Source organism: Macrosteles quadrilineatus, unplaced genomic scaffold, assembly GCF_028750875.1.
Source record: "Macrosteles quadrilineatus isolate MER2022 unplaced genomic scaffold, UCM_ALF_1.0 Scaffold_4__1_contigs__length_99947679, whole genome shotgun sequence".
Lineage (NCBI taxonomy): Eukaryota > Metazoa > Arthropoda > Insecta > Hemiptera > Cicadellidae > Macrosteles > Macrosteles quadrilineatus.
In genome coordinates this window covers 21,540,170-21,566,143 of record NW_026542597.1, presented here as the reverse complement: position 1 = coordinate 21,566,143, position 25,974 = coordinate 21,540,170, and the positions used below count along the sequence as shown (strand labels likewise).

Here is a 25,974-nt window from a genome sequence, read left to right as displayed (position 1 = left end):
GAATATTTAACTTATTTTGTCTCCTCAACAATTCACAACCTAATGAAATTTTCACCGTTTCCTCAATTCTTCGACGTTTTACAGATTCTTAGAGTAACTGCTCCAAACTGATCATAATAAATTTACCCGTTTCCTAGGAACACAATAAGTGGACGTAGACGATGGGCGATATGAAGCTCATTAGCCTGAGGCCAAATAGGGGATTGTATCTCGCACACGCATCCATCGCGCATCTCCTGCGCTCTGTTAATTAATTAGCACGAACAAACCGTGCAAATCTGCGTCCTATCGTTCCCACCGAACCGTGCGCAGTGGATGGTAAACAGATAAACGAGAGCTTAGAGTAAATAGTGATGTAAACGTTTATATTAGAACTGCGGTAGTTCTAGCTATGTTGGTCGTCAGAGTTCTACGGTAGAGAAAAAGTTTACTGGATCTGTGGGGTTTTGAGCTGAATCTAGAAACGTTCTTTGTGTAATACAAACTGGAGTATTTGGAATATACAACTTTACGTTCCACAATGCATGACATTACTGAATCTCCTTTTGATTAGACCATCAGCATCAGCATTAAATGTGTCTGCATTATATTTAATCAGCGCAAGGATCAAATAAAAACATAATAACATTATAGACGATCTTTGATAATTAGGACTAATAACCTATAGAACTAATAAATAACCTAGTTAAATAATTATTTAGTGCTTCTTTCATGTCTAGGCCAATGGTATTTTAAATTTAAGATTCGCATAAGGGTAAAGTGGTCCAATCCATCGAATCTTTATGAGATATGTATGAATGAATGAATTAAATAAAAATAATAAATTTAAAATATACTACATGATTGATAGAGCTTGATGTGCAAAATCTCCCTTTTGCTGTGGATCGGCTGACTAGATGTTCCAGCCCATCTGTCGACTTTACATCAAGAACACACAAAAACTATTTTATAGTTTGAACCACACACATAATGTTATAAATATCATTAGACAATGAGTGCGCATGCTTGTCTTCCTACGAGAGACAAACCGCAAAATCATGAAACATAAAATATTATAATTTGTGCCTCCAGATTGTAACAAAACTCCATCGTTCACACTCTCACCATCTGAATTGCTGAAAAAACTAGAAGAATTCTAGGATACAGTGGTTCCCACGGGCCTTATCAGACATAAACAGCGTTATGAATTATTACGAGAGAGAAAATAGAGCGAGTGTAGGAGACGGTAAATCTGAGGGAACCACGGCCGATTACGGATTGGGCGGCCGCAGTTTATCGGGCCGTTTATATTAATTACCGCACTCTTGTGGGATCGCCTGTAAACCACGGACTCTGCTATTAGACCGTAGACCAGCCATGCAGATGTGGCGAGTGGAACCTCTAACTACCGCCATCAAGAGGCATTTCGGTACAGTCCGGCTGGAAACTTTCACACACGGATAGTTCCTTGCTAGTGATGTAGTTTTACAAGGAGCAAGGAGTACGGTGTTAATGTCACGGCAAGTTATGAGAAAGATTTATTGTTAAGATTTTTAAAGCAATGCTCTAAACGGCTGTACCGAAACTGCCACGACGTTTTATGATCATAATCCATACAGAAACTGCCACGCCAATTAGTGAGGATTATAAGGGTGTTTTTGAGAATGCTAGAAACACTGAAACTGCCACGGCGGATTCCTTAGGAAAGGGAGGTTGGTTTGGCAACGTGCAGGGAGAAACGGGAATGAGAATATCCCTCACTCATCACAGTGACGATTTTGAAACACAACACTTTACTTTGCTCGTAACTTCATTAAATGCTTTTCATGTTGCTACTTAAAAGAAGCCATACTAACATTGTACTTATTTAAATCAAGTATCAATAGAAAAAGTCATTTAACCACCGATGAAGTCAGAAATAATTAAATAACATGTTCTAAAGGATTAAGATTGCAATGGAATGTAAAATGTTTCTTACTAAATGTATTATATGAATGCTCTTAACCCGTTATAGTGAATTACTGGTGTTAAAGAACTCGATAAACACATATTTTATCATTAGATTTGAAGTTTTAAGTTTATAAATATACCAAGGTGTAGGTAGGCATCGTCAAAATTGCACAAGAAGAAACATAATCTAATGCAAATAATAGCTTAACAGGATACGTGTCCTGAAGTATAAATAAAACACAATTGTGATAAATATGTTGATCATATTTGGCGAATTTATTAATTTCATCCTATAATATTAATATTTTGCAAAAAAAAAACACTTTTTAACCTCGCCGAAGCAGTAAACCCTAGGCATTTGTTAAATCTAATGTTATTTATTCATTTATTCGTACATACGGCAATCGCCATTTTACAAAATATGTTTGATTAGGTATAACTTACAGAATATTATTATACATTTTTCTTTCAAGCCGCTTACATGCAATAATACTACTAGATTCAATAATTTAAATGGGGAATAAATATGTCTTGTTTATGGACAATTTTAGTGAGAATCCAATCAAACAATTTGAAATTCACTTAGTGTGCAGGTTTGCTGTGGGCTGCGGTGGAGGTAATGTATTTAGAAATGAGCTGGGAATGCCATGAAAACATGCTTTTCAGCAACGAGTTGGAAATACTGCGCGCACTGCGTTCCAATTGTCTTAGGAATTGGCGTCGAAGTATGAGATCCTTTGTGATGACTAGAATACACAGAATTTAGTTCGATTCTGACCAGATTTTGTTTATTACAAAATACAAATAAAATACAAGACTAGGCCAAGAAATATACAGATACAATTATACTTGTATACATAAGACGAATAATGTGCAGGTTTACATTAATAATATCAGATAAAAACTTCATAATTGATAAGTATACATTTTAGACACGGTTGATAAAAAATAAATCTTAATCAGCCTAGGCTACTTGTAGTGATAATTCAGGGTCACCTAATTCTGCCAACCTAGAAACCGGGAATAGCCATCGATCTCTATTATTATTACAACAGCACGTGGATTTTAACTATCAGGAAAAAGTCCATGAGTTGTAATTGAATTTAGTAATAAACCGGGAAATAAAAATGGTCAAATACTTGCCGTAAAATCCACCCGAAAACACAGAGTTTACACGTTTTGCGTAATCGAAAAACGCCATTGCGAGGAACTACTGTAGAAATGACCACGGATATTGCCGCAATATTGATAAATCATCACACACTTAGCCGCAAGTGCAAGATGATCATTATTTTTTCGTCGATCACGAAAAATAGTTACGGGAGTTAAAATAATTGCTGGAGATGAATACGAATGTTGCCGCAATTGTGAAATCATCACCAGTCATCATCATTGCGGTCGTACCATCACAGTTATTTCTGCGTTTTATCGCGAGAAATTATCACGGATTTGGCCACGATCGTAACATACGATCACGGATGTTCGTTAAAGTTTCTTACGACGATTCTCCATTTTTAGGCGTTTCCGTGATCGCAAGTAATAATCTCGGTCGTTTCTATGATCACAGAAAATTGTCACGGATGTTACGCCTGGTGGGAAATCAACACGGATTTGCTTCCCATTTTCTCATGTTTAATTAGAATGAAATGAGACTCGGTGTATGTTTTTGCACATATTTATTTAGTAATATACCTAAATTATAAATTTTGTTTATTCACATATACAGGACTGGGCAAAAGTATGGACATCACTAGTTAACTTTTTAATGGGTTACGCCAAGAAAACAAAACTCTGTACACGTCTCTATGGCACGCAAGTGAACTTTTTGTTGAATTCAAATTTTGTTCTTAAACCCAAAATGGGTTATTTTGGTGACCCCATCGAGTGACACCTCATATTAATAGGCCATTAGACGAAGAAATATATATCGAAGAAAGAATATCGACAAAAAGCTAGAGGTCTCTATCTAAACTCAACCCACTACAGTGACTGAAGAATGGTTGCCATTTAAATTTTTCACCCTGAGATACCCCAAGTAAAAATATACATCAATATCCCTTGTTAACAATTTTATGAGTTGCAGCATGATAAAAACTGTATATTTTTATATACGCGTTAAAATCGTTTCAGTTACTGTTACTCGTCGTTATATTTAATCTGTGAAGCATTTTGCTTGATATCCTCACCGATTTTTTCTCTAGCAAAACCACTTATTAACACCACACTTTGTATAACAAACGGTAGCCGTCTACTAACAACGCCGCACCCCTTCTCTTCGTTTCAAATATCTTATCCTCCATCGAAAGACTATCAACTATAAGTATAACTATAAGTATAACTAACACACCAACACCCTTACTACTAACTCTCTAAAAGATGGCACAAAACTTTTGAGAAATACCGAATTTGAAAAATATTACATGAGTCAAGCTAATAGGAGGGCATTCCACTGAGATTCCGCGTGACCACCCCTCTGCAGGGCATGGAGGTTGGCACAGTATTTTTAGTTCTGCAACCTAGGGTCTTGGGCGAATAAAACTATTTTTGAATATTACAGTTTTACAGTATTATATTAGTATTTGATCACCTCTAGTGTAATTAAAAGCGTCGAACAGATCATGTAAAATGCAGTGTTATATAAGTGGTAAATGAACACCACTTACTACACTTGTTTCTACTTCACTTGTTTGTTGTTTTGTTGTAACTTGTTTCTTAGTGGTAAATAATTATTCATTAAAGTAAATATATTCTCAAGAGACGGAATAAATACTTATAAAGGAAATACTCTAACAGTCGCAACACTAAAAACTTAAATTAACATAAAAATAACTCATACAATATAAATACGAAAGGGCAAATCAATCACTTATTTTTCCAATCAACGTATTATTGTGAAAGAAATTAAAAGGTTAAGACAGAAATGGTAATTTTAAGTCTCCCGTTTCTCCCTGTCTATCTGAGGAATCCGCCGTGGCAGTTTCAGTGTTTCTAGCCCTCTCAAAAACACCCTTATAATCCTCACTAATTGCCGTGGCAGTTTCAGTATGGAGCATGATCGTAAAACGTCGTGGCAGTTTCGATGTCCCCCTCTAAACTACATTGCCAGTAGTCCGCAAAGATATGCACAAATTATTTTGATATATTGATTCCCCTAACAAAGATTTCTCAATTAATAGTGTTTGAAGAATTGTTTTATGAAGAAAAGTATGTTTTTTAGTTCTTATTGTGTCGGTCTTCTGTGTGTCGAGTCAATAGAGGCATCTAAATATATGTCATAAGAGTATCTCATGAAGCGATTTCATACAAATCGCCAAATGTCTGAACACCAGAACCGCCATTTGCAATAAAGTCTGTATGGTCATCCTCGATGGTTCTTCCTATTACAATCTTTAGCATTTATTTACAAATCATGAGTGTTTATGGCATGTTCGCTATGCATAACCCAATTTCAACGATCGCCCTCAACAGTTTCTGCCATAGCCTCTGCACTGAATTAGATCGTACGCATCAAAGCAATTCCGGTGCAATCCAGTGGTCATCACCTTCAGGTCACAGCCACCGCAGCCGACTGTATCACGTCGCAGCATCATTGTCACTGCCATCTAAATGCTAATAGAGCCAATCACGTAGCACGTGGCCAATCTCCGGCTTTCCCGTGATCCCGTGACCCCCGCCCCTGTCTGACCCTTGGACTGCTGGACTGCTGGACTGCCCACTGTTGCACTCTTGTCAGATCTCTGCTCAGGGCTCTGCCCACTGCCCACCCATCGTCTTGTCAGAAAGCATAAATAAATATATGTCTAGTGAGGTGGGATGTCCTAAAATGAAAATTTTCTATTTCCCCTCAGCTCAGCCCATTTAAAAGTCAACTTGCAAATTCTGAAAGAATAGACATGTAATTTCGTGCCTCATTATTATTTTTTGTGGATTCAAGGATAAATGCAGATTAACCTGTAGGTAAATAAATGATTCTTTAATAGGGGGATGAAATAAAATCGTAAGTTCATCAGTATATTCTAAAGCTACTAAAAGAACATGACCATTACACTGGACGTTGTTTGGTTTTTAGTGTCTTTTACATTTTTCGTATATAAATTCCACTTACTAATAAAACTGTTTTTCTACCACCTCAAAACAAAACAAAACAGTACGTAGGTGTCATATGTATCAAACTATTCTTATGGGGTGTCGGTGGATCACTCTGTTTCGTGATGGACTGTGAATAAATTCTGCGACTTATTTGGTTCGCGTTTCAATGCCACAACTAAAAACATATCATTTTAGATTGTTTGATGTTCTTGTAAAATCCTGGCTCACACCTTAGCTCGATGAGGTCCACACACATGTATTCGAAGCTCATGTGAACTGGATAATGCAAGGTTACTAGAGAGTATCAACGCCTTTAAATCTAAAAAGAATATAATATTCTAACTACTGTATGTTTATCATCGAAGCTTTTTATGCCACAAGGAAATCTTTTAACGCATGGGAAAAACGTAAACATAACAATTGCAAAAAACGATGTAGGAATAGGAAAAATCATCATTCAATGAAAACATTCAACGTATAAAATGTCCATAAAACAAACCCACTGAGTATTATATCATTTGAACAACCATCTGAAGGCTGAAATTCCTATTCATGCGAGAGACTACAACGCGGGGAGACACTGAAGTCCTTGAGGACAAGTGATAAATCCAATAACTATTGTGGACATGTTCCAACGTTGATTGTTTGATCATATCTCGGAGGCGGAAGTGGCGTTAACATTGGGAGATGGTACACGTGACCGAGTTATCTCTATGGTAATGTTGATGCAGTGCAGTTTGCAATCCTGATTCCTGGTGACCTTTGAACGCCTCATTGTTCCCGTCATAGTCGCGTTGACAGAGCGTGGAAACTCCCGCCATTCCACCAAAGGTTGTGCATAAGTTGTGGTTTGCCAGGGGCTTAATAGTTTAATCAAGTAATGCATAAATACAGTGACCCTCAACTAGGTGTGTATTTTTTAGGTTTTGTTCTGATTAAGATCTGTTAGCCAGTACCAGTTATTAAAACAGTAATGAACAAGGGCTACTATACGACCAGTTTTAACTGTAAACGCCCTACTATAAAGGTCATGGGGAGCGAGCTAGACTAGTGGTTAGAGCGCGGAACTCCGGTTCCTGGGATCCCGGGTTCAAATCCCACCAATGGATTTTATCTAAGTGATAATACCGAAACCCCTAGGTCTAGCCTGAAGTAATGTGAAAAACAATTCCGGGCTCGTGCCTAGCGTTCTAGGAAAAAAAAACTTTAAAGGTTATGGTTGTACGCTCCTCAGGGAATTATAGCGGGTATTTTATTTTCCATCGTTTAAATTCTGTAATCTGATCCCGCCCCCGGGAGGAAGAACTTACACGCTTATACGAAGTATCGTCAAAATCGAATAACTATATCTAGAGTTATTGAATCATCGTGTTTCCGAACGTACATGCACATAAATATCCCAATCAAAATAATAGGTTATAAATTTTCCAGCGCCTTAATTTTACGCGTTATAATCCTAGCCTACCATGTACTCACACACTGCAACGCTCCCCACCAACCAGCAAACCGCTCGCCTCCCGGTAACGCACCATATGTCGCAAACCCCATTATGCCACGGACGATTAATTTTTTGAATAATAAGTCCTGCTTTCGGCACCGCTAATATATTCGGCGGAACGAGAATCTATTTGAACTCTGATCCGAGGGTGGGCGTGCTAGCGAGCTAGCCTCGGGCTGGGTCCGATACGCCTCTAGCCTCCAGAGGTGCAGAATGTATTGGGCGTGTGACAGAGGTCTCACTCACGCGATTGTGGCGTGGAAGATGTCTGTATCAGTACCTCCTACTTTCCCTCCAAAACCATCCCCGAGGCTGTCCAATGTACCGTGAACTGGACAAATTTGCTCCAATAAATTTTAAATATCGTTAGACCATGTTGCTGAATTGGTTTGATTTTTTGGATAAGGTTTACCTTTTGTGGCCTTTAATCTGTTCTCAGTAAAACAGCTTGTGCTACAAACTATTTTCATAAAGTTTTTAAATAGTGTTGCAGTTTTAAATCGTAATTTGGCATTTTAATTCTCTCTTTTGGTATGTGATACTAAGACATTTTTCCGATACAACATGTTCTGTAGTTAAAATAAGATATACTTCAATTTAGCTCATAAACAGTTCATAAATTCGAAAGAAATAAGGAATTGATACCAGCACACTCTGCCGGTGATTTAATTCAACTTCTTCAATTTTCATTCTAAAACAGACTTTTAGGGGAGAAATTTCTGTTGTTGGTGCAAATTCAATTCAGCATAAGGCTTAAGTCAATTGATAATCTAATCGTTTAGTTAAGTGTATAAACAATATAAAAATACCTTTTATTGCTTCACTTCAGTTCACATATTACAACATCATATTTGAATAATAGTAAAAGGTTTAATCATATAATTCAGCATTTAATTCATAGCAGTTTTGATAATATTAATTAGATAGCCAAGTGGTCTTAGTGGTAATCTAATAATCGAATGTCGCCTGTTTGGTCTCAAGAATTAATTACATTTTTTATGAATCAAAACCTGACCTAACTGTCTGTGATCGTCAAATGTATAATCTCATTTATCAGATAATCATTCTCCACTCATCTTCGTCTGAGCATTCTCACCCACGTATTATCACGTTCTACCTTATTACTTATTGCTCAGTTAAGGACTTGATTGTACGTGGTATTAATCTATTTCGTAAACAATTGTGCGAAGTACTTGAACTTTCCAACCACTGTTAAATTTAAAATTATTTTAACCTGTGCGTAAACCTGTAGCAAGGCTATATCTATTGCCCCTGTTTATTTCTGCAATTTTTAAACAGTTGATCCTTGAGATAAGACTTTTGTTGCAAAATAACTGAGGTAAAAAATCGTAATCATCCTTTTCAACCGGCCTTATCACTGTTTCTACATACAGTTCAACATCAACTCTCAAGGACATGGATTTTTGACTGCTACGCACGTAATACCGCCGGTTTTCTAATAACGGTAAAAACACGAAACTCGTCAATAAAACTCAGTCCACGTACCCATTGTGTGCACTGGACATTTCCTGACGGTATCCGACAATTAAATATGCACATTAATATGCTTCTGGTGGTGACAGCGACAACGCCTGGCTACTGCGTATATAGGCGACGCGACATAAATATATTATGGGTGGAAATAAATGTTTAAGTTACTAATAGGATGCAGGCAAATTTTTAAAGCTCTGAATTTAGATTTCTTACTAAGCTTTTCTATTGACTAAGATCAGCTGTTTCAATCTTATCGTACCGTATATTAAAAGTACTTTTGAATAAGAACAGCTGTGTTAAGTTTAGAAACATATAAATGTACTGACTTTTCTCGGGACTAAACTGGCAAAACGTAAATTTAAACCGTGCATTCTTTTTTCCCTCCAACAATGAGAGTTGAGGTTGAGGTAGAAACAATGATTGATGCGCCTTGTTGAAAACACAAGCTTACTAATTTACCCCAATGGTTTGGATGACAAATTTACCTCTTCAGCATAAACACTCAATTTTCTTAATCTTCCAAGATCAGCAATGGCATAAGGTTTTTTTCTGTTGGCGAAAGTCTCCAGACAGTAGCCCGTGGTCACTCAACTCGCATACTCATCTGTATGTCAAGAGGGTTTAATTGTATGTAATCTCTACTTAAGTGAAGAGGTTCCTCTTCACCAACAACGCTGCTTTGTTCCACCACCTTTCTCTTCGACTGGCAGCCATCTTGGATCATTAGGGGCAAACAGCCAAAAGAGGTTGCGGTATCGACGGCGCCAAGCGAAGACTTGAACGGTCGGACCGACAGGAGTCTCTGGAGAGGAACTGAGGATGGCGTCGTTCGGGTTGAAGAATAGTTTAAGTCTTATGTATAAGAAGGATATAGTTACAGGTATTGGGTAGGAAGGCCTTCAAAGCCTTGGTCTAAACTTTTGGAGGATATCATTCAAGGCAAATTATGGTTTCGAAAAAAGATTTGCCGTTTGAGAACGGGTATGTTAACATATCATGAGTAAATTTGTATTTGAAACCAAGATATGCTATGAAAGTTCGTCAAGTGGTGTAAGATAATATTCAAACAATAAAACACCTCCCTTAAACTTTTAGTGTAACAATTGGTAAAATAGACTAGAAATTACCAGTCAGTTGTAAAGTGTGTACAGTGAAATATTATTTATTTAATCGGAAAACTGAATTCATGGCTTTGCAATGGATGATAACTTTCAATCTCTATTTTCAACGGCTGCCAAAGAAATATAACTGAAACATAAGGCTAATAAGCGGGAAGTTTTGTTGGTGGCTAAATTTAATTTTTACCCATCTTTGTCTAAAGTTAAGATGTAAAATATTTATCTAATGATAAAGATGATCTGCCTGCCCTAAATGGGTCAAAGGAATAGTTGAGTTGTGGGCAAGTAATGTTTAACTACGCATCACCAACTAGATCCGTTTTTCATACGAATTACAGTATTACGTTACTCATACTCAATATCTAACATTGACGAAATTCCGTACATCACAGTAACAACACCACAGAGGTTCTCGTTCACAAACTTCCTCACTAGTAAAGCGGCTGTAGCTGTCAAACCACTATTCAATATGAGCGCCTAATGTCTTGTTTTACAAAAATACACGTTATTGTGGGTCAGACTGTGACGAACCGAAGCAGCGTTTAAAATGCATAGAATAAGTCACCGCTTGGCGAGATATTATAATGCGGTCGGCTCGGATACGCGTTACGGCGTTTAGTAACGCGCCGCTCCCCCTTCCCCTAACCGATTAAATTAAATCTCCATTTTCATCGGAAAAGTTTGATAGGTTGAGAGATAAGTGTGAAATGCTGGGGACACAGCAAAAGGAGATTAATTCAGATGACGAGGCATTACGGAAAGTTTCTAGTTTCTTGTGTAGGTTGGTCTAACTTGGTTGTGACCAGGTAGTCTTTTTATTAGAATAGTGTTTGGGTAAAATGTTAGGGATCAGATTTGCATAGCCTACAAGTAATCATAACCTGTACGAATCTCGAAGCACCTGTCAACGTCTAACATTAGCTGTCCTTGGCATTTACAAATTCATTCTGGCTGAAGAAAAATTAAGGAGGGTAAGTAAATATGATTTATTTTACCTTGACTTTTTCTTAAAATGAGACCCCGGTGTTTCGGCGAGGGAAAGAATTCATCCTGAAAGGCATTACATGAGCGTTCCCGGTACTAGTAAGAATACTATCATCGTAAAAAATTCATATTTAAGGAATTGTTTCTTGGACATACGGATCTCTGCTCTGGCACACGTAGTATTCAAACAAATTATAACCTCAAGAAGAAGATAAGGGCATACTAGATTGAAGATCTGTTGAATAAAGCCATTACGAAATCGTTTAAACCACAAAGAGTGGAGTTGGTCAATGGATAATAAATCACCGCCATTAACAGAAAACACAGAGTAAAAAGGACGGCAATCTGAGGTGGATACTCTTGAAACCTGATTACACGGTTAGAACGCGTATATTTTGTTGCTGTTGATTGATAGCAGAAAACAGTGTAATCATAAGACAGTGGAGGTCTCCGTCTGCAGTACGGGGCTGGCGATTTAGCGGGAGCTATGTGGCGGCTTTTTGCTGGAATTAATTACTTTGTTGTTAACGTTGTATTCCTGAAAATATATATTTGGTATATTTTGAATTTATCGAGGTGTTAATGAGGAAGGTGGTGCTGTTTTTAGATGGTGCTTGCATTTTTAGGCATTGCATTTGAATTGCATGAATTGTTCTCCTTCAATTCTCTTAAAATATGACTTCTACATTTGATAAATATATAAGCTAAACCTTCGCAATTGTTGTATTCAACGTGGTCGTACATTGAAACAGCTAAGTAGGAAGGCTTGAATGTGAAACGATTACGAAAGAAAATGTAATTGATCACGAATTACTGGAATGGAGAACAGAATAAATACAGTACTATCAATTCTCTTCATTTTTTGTAGATAGTTGGCGAAACGACACGCCTTTGACATCAACTACAGCTCCATGGGAAACAAGACGCTAAACAAATGAAGAAGCCACCATACATGAGCCTAATATCTGATGACCATATGTCGTGATTGCGTCAGTCGTGCTTGAGGAGCGATTAACAGACTAATGCCGTCCAACGTCTTAATCTCCGAATCAATTTTGGAGTAGGGGTAATAAATCACGGTGCACTTAAATGATGATATGTTGGAATCAAAATGAGTTTATCCGGGTTGAGATCCGACTGACACGAGCGTGCGCGCACGAGTGGCGGAGGAGAATGACTGAAGTCGCGCAGAAGAGTCAGCACTTCTTCAGCAGTCTCACACGGATTAGGCGGGTAATTAGGGCACAAGTGGTCATTGGGTGGGTGTGGGAATATGGGAAGACGTTGAGGGTTATCAAAACTATATTACATCCTACTCTTCCAGGGTGAAAAATCTGTGAACCATCCTGAGCGTGATTCTTGGATGAGTAAGCCTAGAAGATTTTAATTGTGGTCGATGATACATGACTGTGAAGCAGTTAGAGGTTGTGGATGTGTGTGGGAATACGAAAAGGTGTTGAAGGTTATGAAAACTGTATTAGATTCTTCCTTTCTTCCAAGGTGAAAATCTGTGAACCATCCTGAGCGTGATTCTTGGATGAGTGGGCCTAGAAGAATTTGATTGTGGTGGATGATACATGACTTTGAAGTGGTTAGAAGTTGTGTGAGTGTGTGTGAATATGGGAAGACGTTGAGGGTTATCAACACTAAATTGCATCTTCCTCTTCTTCCAAGGTGAAAAATCTGTGAACCATCCTGAGCGTGATTCTTAGATGAGTTGGCCTAGCTAGAAGATTTTAATTGTAGTGAATGATACATGATTTTAAAGTGGCTATACACTGATTTAATGTAAATCATATTTTTTTTAACGAATCATCCGTTTTCATTAGATAGATTTTTTTTTTAAACTTACACCAATCAAGATTTATACAAACATAAGTATGTTTTGCAACAAGCTGAGGTTAAAATTCAGCGAACAGCTGCGAAGGTGTAGTTGTGATTGGCACATCTGTGTTAACAATCAGCTGTTAGAACATTGTTGCCAACAAACGGCCGTCTGCGAGAACAGCTGTTGATCTGGTACTATCCGGTAAATCACAACGAAACTAGTTTAACTTTTGAAAGGATCCAAGTTCTGGTTCTACACGACAGTAACAATATCAACTTACAGAACTTAATATCAAGTCTTCACACCACAACTCTTATTCGTATACAAAAATTACAGAAACGATTTGCAAAAACTTCGGTTCTGTAGTTGCAATGCTGACGCTGATGACATTTATTTAAGAGTAAGTCAACCACAAACAAGTTTAGTTTGCTTTTTGTGTTACTAATGTACATTTATGATGGATTTTGGGGGGATAAATCTTAACTCTGTTAACCTGTGAAAATGAGTAAGCATCTCGCCGTTCCTTCTGTAAATCTGACATCATTTAAAGGGATTTACTTTAACGACATTGATCACAGCCGTTTAGACTATAGTAGGTCTCTAGGTACAAAACGCTTAGTATTTTATTTCAGTTAGTTACCACTTACGTCTTGTCCCACCAAGATTACGAAGCAAAGAGCCTGTTAAGTGACGTCTGAATCTGTTAGCGAAGTAACTATAATTATACTACATCGTACTGAGGATCGGCGCAAATCCTGTTGAAATGACTTCATTTGCATTAACACACAGAGAAAGAGATCACAGCGGATACTGTATGGGACAGTTCAATGACGACACCAGGATGTGCGAAGTGACGTCTTTAAAACAAGGTAAACACAGCTGTGGACTGATTAAGATTTTAATATTTCATAGTTGATCTAGCAAACGTTAAATTGTTTCTTACTTTTCATGACATGGGATGGACATACACCGTTGACGTGTTTACTGAAGTAGACGTTTAATGTTTAATGTAACCGATGAAGCAAAGATTTTTTACTGAAAGTTTTTTTGATACGGCTCAATGAGCTGCGCTACGATTGGAATGTCTTTTTTCCTTAAGTTGTGGTACTTGATGGGGACACCCCATTGTTGAATGGCTATGACTCTCATCTAAAAGAGTGCGCTACGATTAAGCTATATATTCTCTTAGTTTATGTTTCACACTATAAGGTAGGCTACAAGAACAATGGTGGTGTTTTTTTCTTCTAATAGTTGAACTTTAAATTTGTCATGTTTAAAAGGTGGTGGTGATAAGAAAGGAAATTAAATTTAACAGAACAAAAACTGTAACTGGCTGAATTGAACCTCTTTTCTATTCCAAAACTGACTGGTTACACCCCTATCTACATCATCCAAGCAGAATATACCTTTGTACTTAAAAAAAATCTGTAATTATTTAATGGGGTACACGAAGAACACCCGCCATTCCACCTAAGGATAGGGACAATTAAGTAAGTGTACAAATTATTTGTTTTCAAATCTTAATAATTTGTATAATAGCTATTTTTATGACATTGACGGACACGATTGAAGGATGAGTGTAGAAAGATAATTGTTACTTAATGGCCTAATGGGTTACATCATTGTTACTTAGATCAGCTGGTTCCGAAGCTAGAAAAATATCCTTATGTCAATCAATCAATGACAGCTGGGTCCAATTTGAAACCCACCAAAAGGTAGTAAATCAACAAGAACTGCTCATGAACTCTGCAATTTTTAAAAGTTGTATTGGAACCTCAAAGACGTCTTGGATCACCAATCTAAATTATGTGACGTAAGGCTAAACAAATAAAAAAAGAGTGACCTCCATGACATTAAGGAAATTTTACATAATCAGGCTAAGCAAGAGCCTGAAAAATAAAAAAAACGTCGAAAGGCTTTTTGAAAAAACCCTCATCGTCTCCGGAGCTCGAAGGCCGCCTAGCTTGTTCACACCCGCATACAAGATCTGAGTTCTGACCGTCATGACCCACTGATGGCGTGGTGGGTGTTTGTTTTCGGAGTGTCGTGTTATTTATGAGAGCGCGTGCGCGTGTGTGCGTGCGATAATGCTTTCGCCGGGTCACGACAAGTCTGGTCACCCCACAACTCGCACTTTCCGTAGGGAATTCCCTATGATCGGGAATTTAGGGATTCGGATTTGATTCCGTGTTGGGAAAAAATGTCATTTTGATGGGATAGGACTTTGGAGTTATACCAAATACACCGATAAATCGACTTCCATATAAGATTTTAATTCGTTTAGATAACAAAATCTTCCTAACCTAACCTAACCAAAAGGTTTTATTAACTTAACTTTAAGTGTGGTTTTATTTATAGGGGTATTGCTAAGTTGGCATTAGAGCTTAACATTGAAGTTAAGTCTAATTAACTAAGAGTTGTGTAGTGTATAGTCAAATTATGCGTATATTTTATGGAATCATATTAAGTTGTACGAAGTTTTTAAACTTCCTTTTTATATTTATGGAAACCCTTACCTGTGAGAAACTAAATGTTCAATTTGATGCATATGATTTGCGATTATCAAATTATCAACGTCGGTACATATATAGATGGCAACATCTATTGGTGGACAAGCAATAAACTATTTTTACTTTCCGTATTGGAAATATTTATTGCATTTTTTTAATGCTGATTACACCAAAAAACTAATTTACATATTAACTTTTAATGAAATTAATTTTTATCAGCAGCTACTCTGTGATATATTATACAGTATTGCTTACTGTGTCCAACTCTGGCCTGAAAACACGAATCCCCTTGTTATTCAGTCTCTTATTAAAATTTCACCTTCGTACACAAGTATGTATTTGTTGTAATGACATGTTATCCAACACAATTGCAACATTCACACTTTGAAATCCAGTAGAAACTCAGAAGTCAGCAGGATTCTTGCGTTTCAAACGCATCCTTGACATGTTGGTTACATCACTGATAAACAAACAATGATAATACCTAGCAATGAGGCAACAACTCTACACCATCATTGAATATACACGAGTATTGTTTGTTTATATACATATAAGTTACGAGTCAATTTACAATAATGTTAGTGACGCCATTCATGTTAATTGAATTAATACTATTAGTTTAAATCAACAATATGCATTCCCTTATCTCAATGTAGTACTGACAATTCGAATAAAATTCTGTATTGTTTCGTGATTTTGGTTTCAAATCTAACGTTAAGTATCTGCTGTTAAAATATTTTTTCACGGATTTGAAACTGAATCTGAAACCCTCAATTTTCGATGAGTCATTTTGAAATGCCCTGTTTGGGCAATAAGAAAGAACGCGGAATCAAAATAATCACAGCTTTTCTCAGATTTAGTTAAATTTCAGTTTTATTTTGGTTTACTGGCTGGTTAGCTGAATTTTTATAATGCTTGCCTAACAATCAAAAGGTTGTAGGTTCCTGAGAAAAGTGTGATTGAAATGTAGACCTAGCTGCTCCTGATCATTGGGCTTTAAATAAATTATCTTGGCTAATGAAACAGCTGATCTTAGCCAGTAACAAAGCTAAACAGATCACCTCCTCCATTCTACACTCATCCTTAACTCATTTGTGTTAAAATACGCAACCAGTCTAGATAGTGTCCCATCTCAATCGATAATGTTAATAATGATAGTTTTTTTTAATACAATATTTTACATTAAAACTATTTTAAGTCCAACTTTTCAATAGAATCTTATGAATTCCCTTGTTATAAAAGCTAAACGTTGTATGAATATCAAAGAAGAGATATACGAATCATTACGGGACTATATTTTTTGCACTAGAAATTTTAGGTAGTAAATCAGCACAGTTTTCACATAGAGCTGTATATAATTTCCATCACCCAATCGTTAAAATTGGTCTTTTAGCTGAATTCTGTAATTTTAAAATTGGCTTTAATGATGCAATTATATTCGGTTTCATGTGTGCCTATTGTATTATGCAAGTAAGAACATTCAATCACTTCACTATTAGCGAGGGGGGTGTTATGATTACAAGGTTATGCTAAAATATATTCCAATTATTAACTTAAATTTTACAAGTCGTGGTCTAAGTACGGCAATGAAAGAGTTAATTAATACCAAATACTATGTAATCGCACAAACATTGATTGGTCAAAATAAATAACACGTAATTCGAAAGGTAATTCAGTATATGTTAATATTTTATCTCCTACTAGCAGATTCCTGGCGCACGTTGCTGCGCTAACAACTATTATTTTAAATCGTAATTTGTTCTTTACGATAAATGGTATTAGTATTATTATTATTGGAGTTCCTTCTTTCAATGACATCATGTAATGGGTTAATGACAAATTGAGAGGCATTTGAATACCTGAGATAGCACGCACGATTATTATTCACTTAATAATTTAAGTTAGATTGTGTGGGTTTGTTCTATAAGATAAAACTATTAAGACATGGCCATCCCTTTTATTGTTTAAAATACTTTGATACATGTTTATTTTATGTTAACATATTTAATACAGTAGTGGAGATGTTAAACTTTGACGAGTGTATAGGTGTGCTGCGATTAAGTTTTAATATATTTGGACTTATACAAAAGTTAAATAGTTTTCTGTTCTGAATTTTTTTGAAACATTATAGTACTATTTCAAATCATGACTAATACAGAATATTATGATTCAAACCTATTAAAACCTACAAAACAGTTGTTGAAAGTAAATATCTGCTTTTAAATTATATTTATTTGCAAACATTGTAGTTCCAAGAGTCTGACATTGGACCCCTTAAAACCCTCTGGGGCGGAGCCCTTTCGACGGATCTGCACCAAACTTCACACAAACCATTCTAGAATTATGCCTGAAACTTTCATTACAATCTGTCGAGCGGTTTCGGTGTCCATAAGGTACATACACACATACATAGTTCCTCTTTTATAGTTATAGATATATTCAATTTAAATAATAAATTATATTTGTAAGATTAATTACGCAAGTAATACCATTGTAATACCCTTCAGATTGGCATTACTTTCGCTAATTTAAACAATAATAGCTATCATAACTCCTCTTAATAGGGTTATAGTGTTGTAACATCATAATAAGGATTTACTACAGCTTTTACCCCGGTTGAGATCGGTAATGAAGTTTGTTAAATGTTCAAATATCAGTTAATTAATGAGAGAAAGGTGACTTATACAACGCAAACGGTCGTTAAATCCTGGTGAAACGTAAAATAGAACAGTAAATATCGGTATTTAGGTTTATGGGAAAACTGCTGAAGCGTTAAGTTCCTATAAATGTGAAGGATTTGTATAATCAAGTTTATCATTGTCAATCAAATATAATTAAATAGGAACATAAACTCATGATAGTTTGGTTTGTTGTCTTGGAATAGTTGATTTTTGTATGTTGTCATGTTGTAGTGCACTGTATTGATTCGTATCTTATTTTACAGTATTATTAAATATTTTGTGGTTCGACCTTGAAAAATCGTCTCAAAAAGTCTTAGCTTTGTTATTCTTGCATTAAATTTAAATATTTTTGTACTTAGTGTAATCAGGTCAAGTAGTGAAGTAGTCCAAGATGAATAAAAGTTTTGCCACTAATTTTAAAGAACCATTCATGTGATTTTTTTTACTTGACTTGAACTATTCCCACATGAAACTTCTTACAAGATACAAGATTAGATACAAGATTTTTTATTTGGTCAATTGAACAGTAATACAGTTATAGACTACGTCAAATTGTTAAAATATGCTACATGAAATATTGCATTCAGTAACAGGTACATAGTGAATGGACATTTTTGGTTGACTAGATTTACAGTTATAGACTACGTCAAATTGTTAATATAGGCTACATTAAATATTGCATACAGTAACAGGTACATAGTGAATGGACATTTTTGGTTGACTAGATTTACAGTTATAGACTACGTCAAATTGTTAATATAGGCTACATTAAATATTGCATACAGTAACAGGTACATAGTAAATGGACATTTTTGGTTGACTAGATTTAAAGTAGAAACATTTGAACATTCTTAATCGTAATATCAAGTTTATCGCAATAATTAACTACATGTATCAAATCCACCAATTAACTATGATCAAATCAGTTTTTAAACTCGTACAATATTTTAGAAAGGGGACATTTAAAATGCTTCGACCCTATAAATCCCACGGGTTGGTGAAATGGATAAAAATGTTCACACTTTCAAAGCCACCCACATCACGAGCGGCCTGGGGCGGATAGTAACTGGAGATCTGGCGGAATCTACCCGGATACTCTCAACGGATATACCAGGGATAGCGTCACTATTGCATTAATAACTTGCTGAATCAAAGACGTTAACCGAGAATCAGTTCTTGGAACACTATCGATTGAGTTCCCACGATTAAACGCCAATAATTATCGGGGAGGGTGGACGATGACTGGAACAGCGGAAAATGCAAGGCGTGTCCATGAACCGATTGAGCGAATTCTTTCAACGTTACGTTGGAAACTATTTTTTCAAATTAATTATCAAGATCTTATAATGGTTTGTGTAGAAAGTGTGGTTTCATGAACATAATGGGGAAGAGGATTGGTGGTTTTCCGCAAATGATAAGGCTTTCAAGAGTCTACAGGAATGTTTGCAACATTTGATTCCAACAGGTTAACATACACAAAAAATTAAGGTTGTTTGTTTTAGCGAATTTCCCATATAGGGAATAAGCTATTGCCGTAGTACTCATGGTAAGACCTGGACCCGGGACCGAATTACTTTTTCGTGTTGAGGTCCCCAGAGGCCAAAAACACCCTCCGTTCAAATTCATATATATTTTATTTATATTTTAAACTATTATTCGACTATACATACCATTTCTGTTACATTTGAAAGTTACCTTCTGCTAAGACTTACATAAACCTATATAAATCTTCAAATGTGTTTATTTTTGGAATAGAAATTATCTTTAAATGCAGATAACTTCATTTGGTTAGAACCACTGGAGCCAGTGGCACATAAGGTCACTTCGTAATATTTACAATACCGCTGAGGCATTGGACACTTTTAAATGAAGAACTTATCTAGAAGAAAACTTGCAGACTTGAGTTATTTTTCTTAGCCTTGCTGAATGGTTCATATAAAAAACCATTTTTACTAATCTACTATTCGATTCAACAATTATTTATGTGACAAAATATACAAGAGTCTTCGTATGGACTACCTAAATGCTCCTTCGTGAATTAGTTCATTACCAAGAAAATAGCGTATACAATTCCTGTCCGTTTGTATGGCTCGAATTGATGGATTCAAGATTACCTACCCAAAAATGTGGAATCAAATAATTAAAGGAGGATGAAATTCACTACTCACACAATTACAAAAGCTATTTTCTTCTTCCATCAGTAAATGCCTGACGAGAAACTAAGAGAACTGACGAGTAAAAATTCATAATCTTTTCTGTACCTCTAACCTAACCTGGGTTGTTATCTTAGAGTTTGTGAAATTTGATAATTTGATTGTTAAACATCTTAGAGAGGAATCATTAATACCACAAAGTTCAAGTCTTCTCTTCATAGACGATTCAAGCAATCCTACACCCAGACCTAACTAATCCTAGAACAATGACCGAAAATTCGAGCTATCGATCGCAAGAGCTATCGGATTCCCACGAGATGACCGCGATAACAATGGTATCGAGTAATTGGTGAGGAGGTCTGGTAGTCTGCGATGCGATGAGCGAAAGTAGTCACGAGTTGGATACATTTACATGTTCACGACAACGGAACCAGACTCGCCAAGTCGTGCATTTCAATCACAAATATTCCCCGCTGGACCTACGGGGTGCTCTATGTCTTCTGCTCCAAGATTTATTCCTAGGTGATCCGGGTTTTTCAGATATGGATAGTTAATCGATCCCTGGGTTTTTTTCTTTTCCTCATGACAGTAGGTTATAGTACTCGCCTGGTAATCAGAGGTCGCTGGACGGTCCTGAGAAAAGTGTGTAGCTTTTTGATGGTTTGAGATTGGACCCAGCTGTCCTTGATCATTGGGATTTACTTTATCTTGGCTAATGAAACAGCTGGTCTTAGCGTAAGACTTAGTGTATGTTTTTTACACAAGGCATCACACACCATTCTACGCTTATCCTTCACTCTTGGGTTCAAATACGCACATAGATGGCGTCCCCATCGCAAATGGTAATAATGGATAATAATACACGGGTTTTCATCAGATAGCCACCTCGTCACACTAGAAATTAGTTATCAGCTAACAATTACTCAAAGTGAGAAAGGTAAAATATGTACCAAAGTGTTTTTCTTTATTGGTCTTGAATAAATGGTCCTGGATAAAGAGGCAACTGATCTTATTGGATACAAAACCTTCATATTCAAATTATAATACTTATTCAGTTTGTCAGTCTTCAAGAAACGATCGAATAAAGTCTCATAAAGGCCAAAGGCACCATTTACTTTTAAAAGGGAGCGATTCCATATTGAATTTGGTTGCAATCTTAAGTCATATATGCTTTGAAGCTGTGTTTGATGTTTTGTGGACATACGCCCACAATGATGTTACATATGGACGATAGCTACACAGATCATCTCACTCTATTCTACACTCATCCTTACTCTTTGGGTTCAAATACGCATCTAGGTAGCGTCCCCATCTTACTAATTGATTGATTGGTATATAACTAAATGTTGCCACTTTGGAATCAAGGAATGCAATTCTGCCAGATAAATGTGTGATAACCTAAATGTGTGACTGATGACCTAATAATATTACAGCTTTATTACCGTTGTAGGCACGCAGTTTTTTGATACAGGAACATATTTATTAAAACCCAAATTGTTAAAAATTAAAATTAAACAAAGACAAATTAAATCTTACCTAGACATAAAAGGTAGTCTAAGTTTTGGTGAGTATCTTTTCAATAACTTTATCGGTTGCCTAGTCGTAAACCTTATATTCAATAGCCTACCTAGTGAAAGTGATAGCTGTAAGAATGGTCGTATGGTCAATGTTAATATTTAAACTCGTTTTCAAGGAAATGTTTTTCACATTTGTGATTTTCCTTGAATGCAAAAAGGGAAAGTTTTATACTTAAGTGTATTATTTAAATAATAAAAAAACCTACCAGCCTCTGTCGTCCCTCGCCACCTTGGGGACTCCAGGGTCTCATTTGCGTGCGGACGTTTCGCCCGCGCTGCTCCCGCCATCCACACTGTTTAATTGTTGCAGTGATTAATCTGCTGCACCACCAGTGTGATATACCGTTCGCGTCCGTGGCCACTCTAATTAGGCCACAAAATATGGCCACCTCCGCCCCTTTACAATGGGATCTGATAAACTCCCCCATTATTCTGCGGTGCGGAGCCCACATTCCTTAATTTCTTCATTTTTTGCAGCGCTCGCTCTATGCAAATTCGACACGAGTACACGGGCGTGCGGACACCTACAAGACCGGGTGCCGGGTATGGAGCAGCGTGGTATACCGGACTCGGCGCCACTGACTAGCACATCCTGCAGACAAAGGACTAGGCTGCTGGGTGTAGCATACAATCTACTGTATTATGTTAAATAGGAAACACACTTATTCAGTATCGTATTGTAATGGAATATTTATTTTAGCGCTATCTATAAAACTCCCTAAATACAGTTTCAACTTTTCACTTTAATGCCATTATTTGAAAAACGCGTCCTTCTGAGAACAGTGTATAACCTTTAGTGGTCATACAATTGAGGATACCATCATACCGTGTAATAAATTAGCATTTGGCTTAAATTGGATTTCTTTGCCTGATATGCCTATATTTTTTCTAGATTAACGTACAAACGTGTCAATATGTGTCAAATACACCTTCAGGTGAATCCTGAGGATTTAAGTTTTGTAACATATCTGAAAGATTTTTGTAATTGGCGGGATGCAAACCTCGGACTTCTAGACTGAAGTCCAGTGCTGTAACCAATAGATCAGCAGCACCCCGTAAATGATTGCTATTAGGGTTTCAAAAGCTATGAAAACGACCTCAACGAATGAAGCTGAAGAGAAATATGAGTGTGTTTATCTACAAATGAAAACTATTTTGCATTATAATTTATGAAAGACCAAATGTAAACAACATGATAGGTAATACACCTTCAACAACGTCCAACAATACAAAGGTGCTCTGATTTTAATTTCTCTAATTTCTAATTTAGAGAACAGAGCTTGTCCCAAGGCTTATACATAAGTTACAACCCCTAAAATCCTGTGACCAAAAGAGTCAGGGTTGAGCTGGTTAAGGGATTATGGCCTAGGACTTGTCATGGGAACCCCGGTTGAATTATTTGAAATTCTTGTTGTCTGTGTGTTTATGCAGCATTCCAATATGTGTCTCAGAGTCCACTTCGAGCTACATCCAGAAAACAAAGAATAGGTAGGTTAAGGAAAATCCCTTGAGTTTCGGAAAGCTAACCGAAGAACTAAGAAAGCTAACTAAGAAAAAAGCGATAGGATACGTATAGAGTTCAAAAGACTTCAGTCCTCACTATCACATACTTGTAAATGTACTCACATTCACGAAAGTAGTTGGCCTTGCGGACGTAGACACAGACGAGCGCCATGAGTTGCAGTTGACTGAGCCGCTGACGAGTGCTGGGCGGCAAAGGCAGCAGATCTCTCAGGTTGGCGATCTCCGCGTTGATCAGGTCTCTCCGGAGTTTGCTGGCACCCTTGGTTGACTTGGTGGCGTCAAACCTGCAAAAAGAGAATATGGTCAAGTCTGGAATACTAAATGTAGACTAAAAAAAGGATTTGAACAGGTATCTCTGAAGTTTGCTGGCACCCTTGGTTGACTTGGTGGCGTCAAACCTGCAAAGAGAGAGTTGGTCAACTCCGAAATACTAAATGTAGACTCAAAAGAATAATTTAATCAGGTTTCTCCGAAGTTTTCTGGCACCCTTGGTTGACATGGTGGCGTGAACCTGCAAAGAGAGAGTTGGTCAAGTATAAAACGTCAAAGGTTAAACTTCAAGGAAGGCTGAAGAAAGCATTTTTGAAACTTCTTTAGTACTAACATAATTCAAAACATTTATAAAAAGACTTGCAGATAACTTCAAACTTCAGAAGCTTCATTTTGGGTACAACGAACAAATCAAATGTTCCTCATATTACTGTACAAAGAAGATCTAGATTGCCATAAGAGCTAGCTGGAATTAACGTGTTTTATCACTGAGTTTTCACCAAATTTTTCATTTGAGTTTTTTTTTAGATCCAAAGATGTTTTACAATCAGTTATTTTCCTGTAGACATTTAATTTTCTCTCCTTTGAATAATGAAATGTCTTGGCCCATTTATTCCAAATTAAATTCGTAGTAGAAACCCAACAAAGTTACTGATCTACTTTAGCTCACTATCGAAAACATTACTTAACCCAATCCTTGCAAAACTTCTCCGCCGTAGCCAGTATCATCATTAACTCTCCCAGAACCAGCCTTGTTTGTTTCTTCCATTGTGATCGCGCAACTCACCCAATCTCGAGATCTATAATGCGTCTACAATCCTATATTTGACTTGCCCTTTACCCTCAGTATCTAGATCGACCCGAACCTAAACAGGCGAGCGGAAAGAAGAACGGCTGTTGCTTCGCAATATGGGTCAATAAAAACGAAACAGTCGACACCGGCTAGACAAGTAGGTCAGCTCTAATGAGATGCGATATCTGTGCAAATCTCCCATTCAAATGTCCCATATACTGCGATAACCAATTACTGACTGATAGGGAAAGTACGATGCCGTCTAAGGGGCGATTCGCTATACCTATAGACTATACTGAAGATGCGCTAGTGAATTGCCGAGGCTTTCACCTAGTATTCTACGAGTCCGGGTATGGAGCACTATGGGGTTATTATGGAGATTATTTGAATGTCTTCCCATTTAATGGCGTTGGTGAGACATATGATGCACTTAGATCTTGTTTATAGTTATGTAGAATCCCTTTCAGCCGTGCTTGCAGTATTCAAATTATGGTTTTATTTATTTGCAAAGATGGAGTGGGGAGTTTCGTCAAGGAAGAGCTAACTTTTTTCACATGATGGCAGAAAATTGTAGAATAGAGGTTAGAGGAGGCTGCATACTAGAGTGTAAAATTAAATTAAAATATCTGAAATCCCTAAAGTGATGAAGAGATCCCACATTACCTCCTTTTTCGTGATTTAGCCGTTCTAGCTCAACTGGTACTGAAGCTAGACTCTCATTGGTTGTAATAAGTCATGCCCTATCAACTGGTATGGTAAGATGTAGAGGTACCAATATTGGAACAAAAACTTTGGGATGGTGTGTGGGATTTTTTATAATTGAACAAAACTGGAATTTTCCTGAGGGAGCCTACGATGAAATGTGAAAGTATATAGGTATAACAAATCGAAGACAACAATAACTTGTTGCTGGTAACTTTTGTAGCGAACAAACTCCTATAGAACCAGAAGTTATTTGTCTGTTGACAGTACCTGATGATACCTACTCTATCTTATTCCTCCTCCTTTCCCACAAGAAGAAATAAGGGGTAATCAAGTTTTGAAAGTATTTCCTATTTTAGAAGACACATTCTAACAAATTTGTAAATCCAATTCCACAAAACATTATGTTAGATTACGCACCCATACCCGACGTTCTGGTGGTGGACACAAAGAAGGCATTCCGAAATTTCTCATCTTATAACAATTTGGACGAAAAATAACTTTCCGTCTATTACGCGGGACCGCTCGGACAAAACCGCGGGAATGGGTGTCCATCAGGGGCACGTGTGGACCAGGAGGCTGTGGTCTGTGTTGTATGTGTGGACAGACCATTTGGCGTAATGGTAGTGACTCGTGCGAGCTCTATGATTACAGAGAGCCACACTAGGGCCATTAGGTCGCGCACTGGGCCGTTACAGCGTCGCCAGCCATTAGCTATCGTTTACTGAAGAGAAAAGTCCAGATTGTAGATGTGAATGTGAAAGAAGGTTGATTTTTCAATGGTAGCTTCCTTTAGAAAGTCTTCGTCAAGAAATTCGACAGTA

The 25,974-nt window shown here is 37.0% G+C and overlaps 1 protein-coding gene across 1 annotated transcript in view; it reads right to left on the bottom strand.

The window, feature by feature from the left end:
• LOC128993413 (PAS domain-containing protein cky-1) overlaps nt 1-25,974 on the bottom strand; it is a 130,834-nt gene that overhangs the window by 80,851 nt on the left and 24,009 nt on the right. Inside the window, exon 2 of the mRNA XM_054417303.1 lies at nt 23,488-23,669. Within this exon, the coding sequence (XP_054273278.1) occupies nt 23,488-23,669 (182 nt within the window). The remainder of the gene's footprint in view (nt 1-23,487; nt 23,670-25,974) is intronic.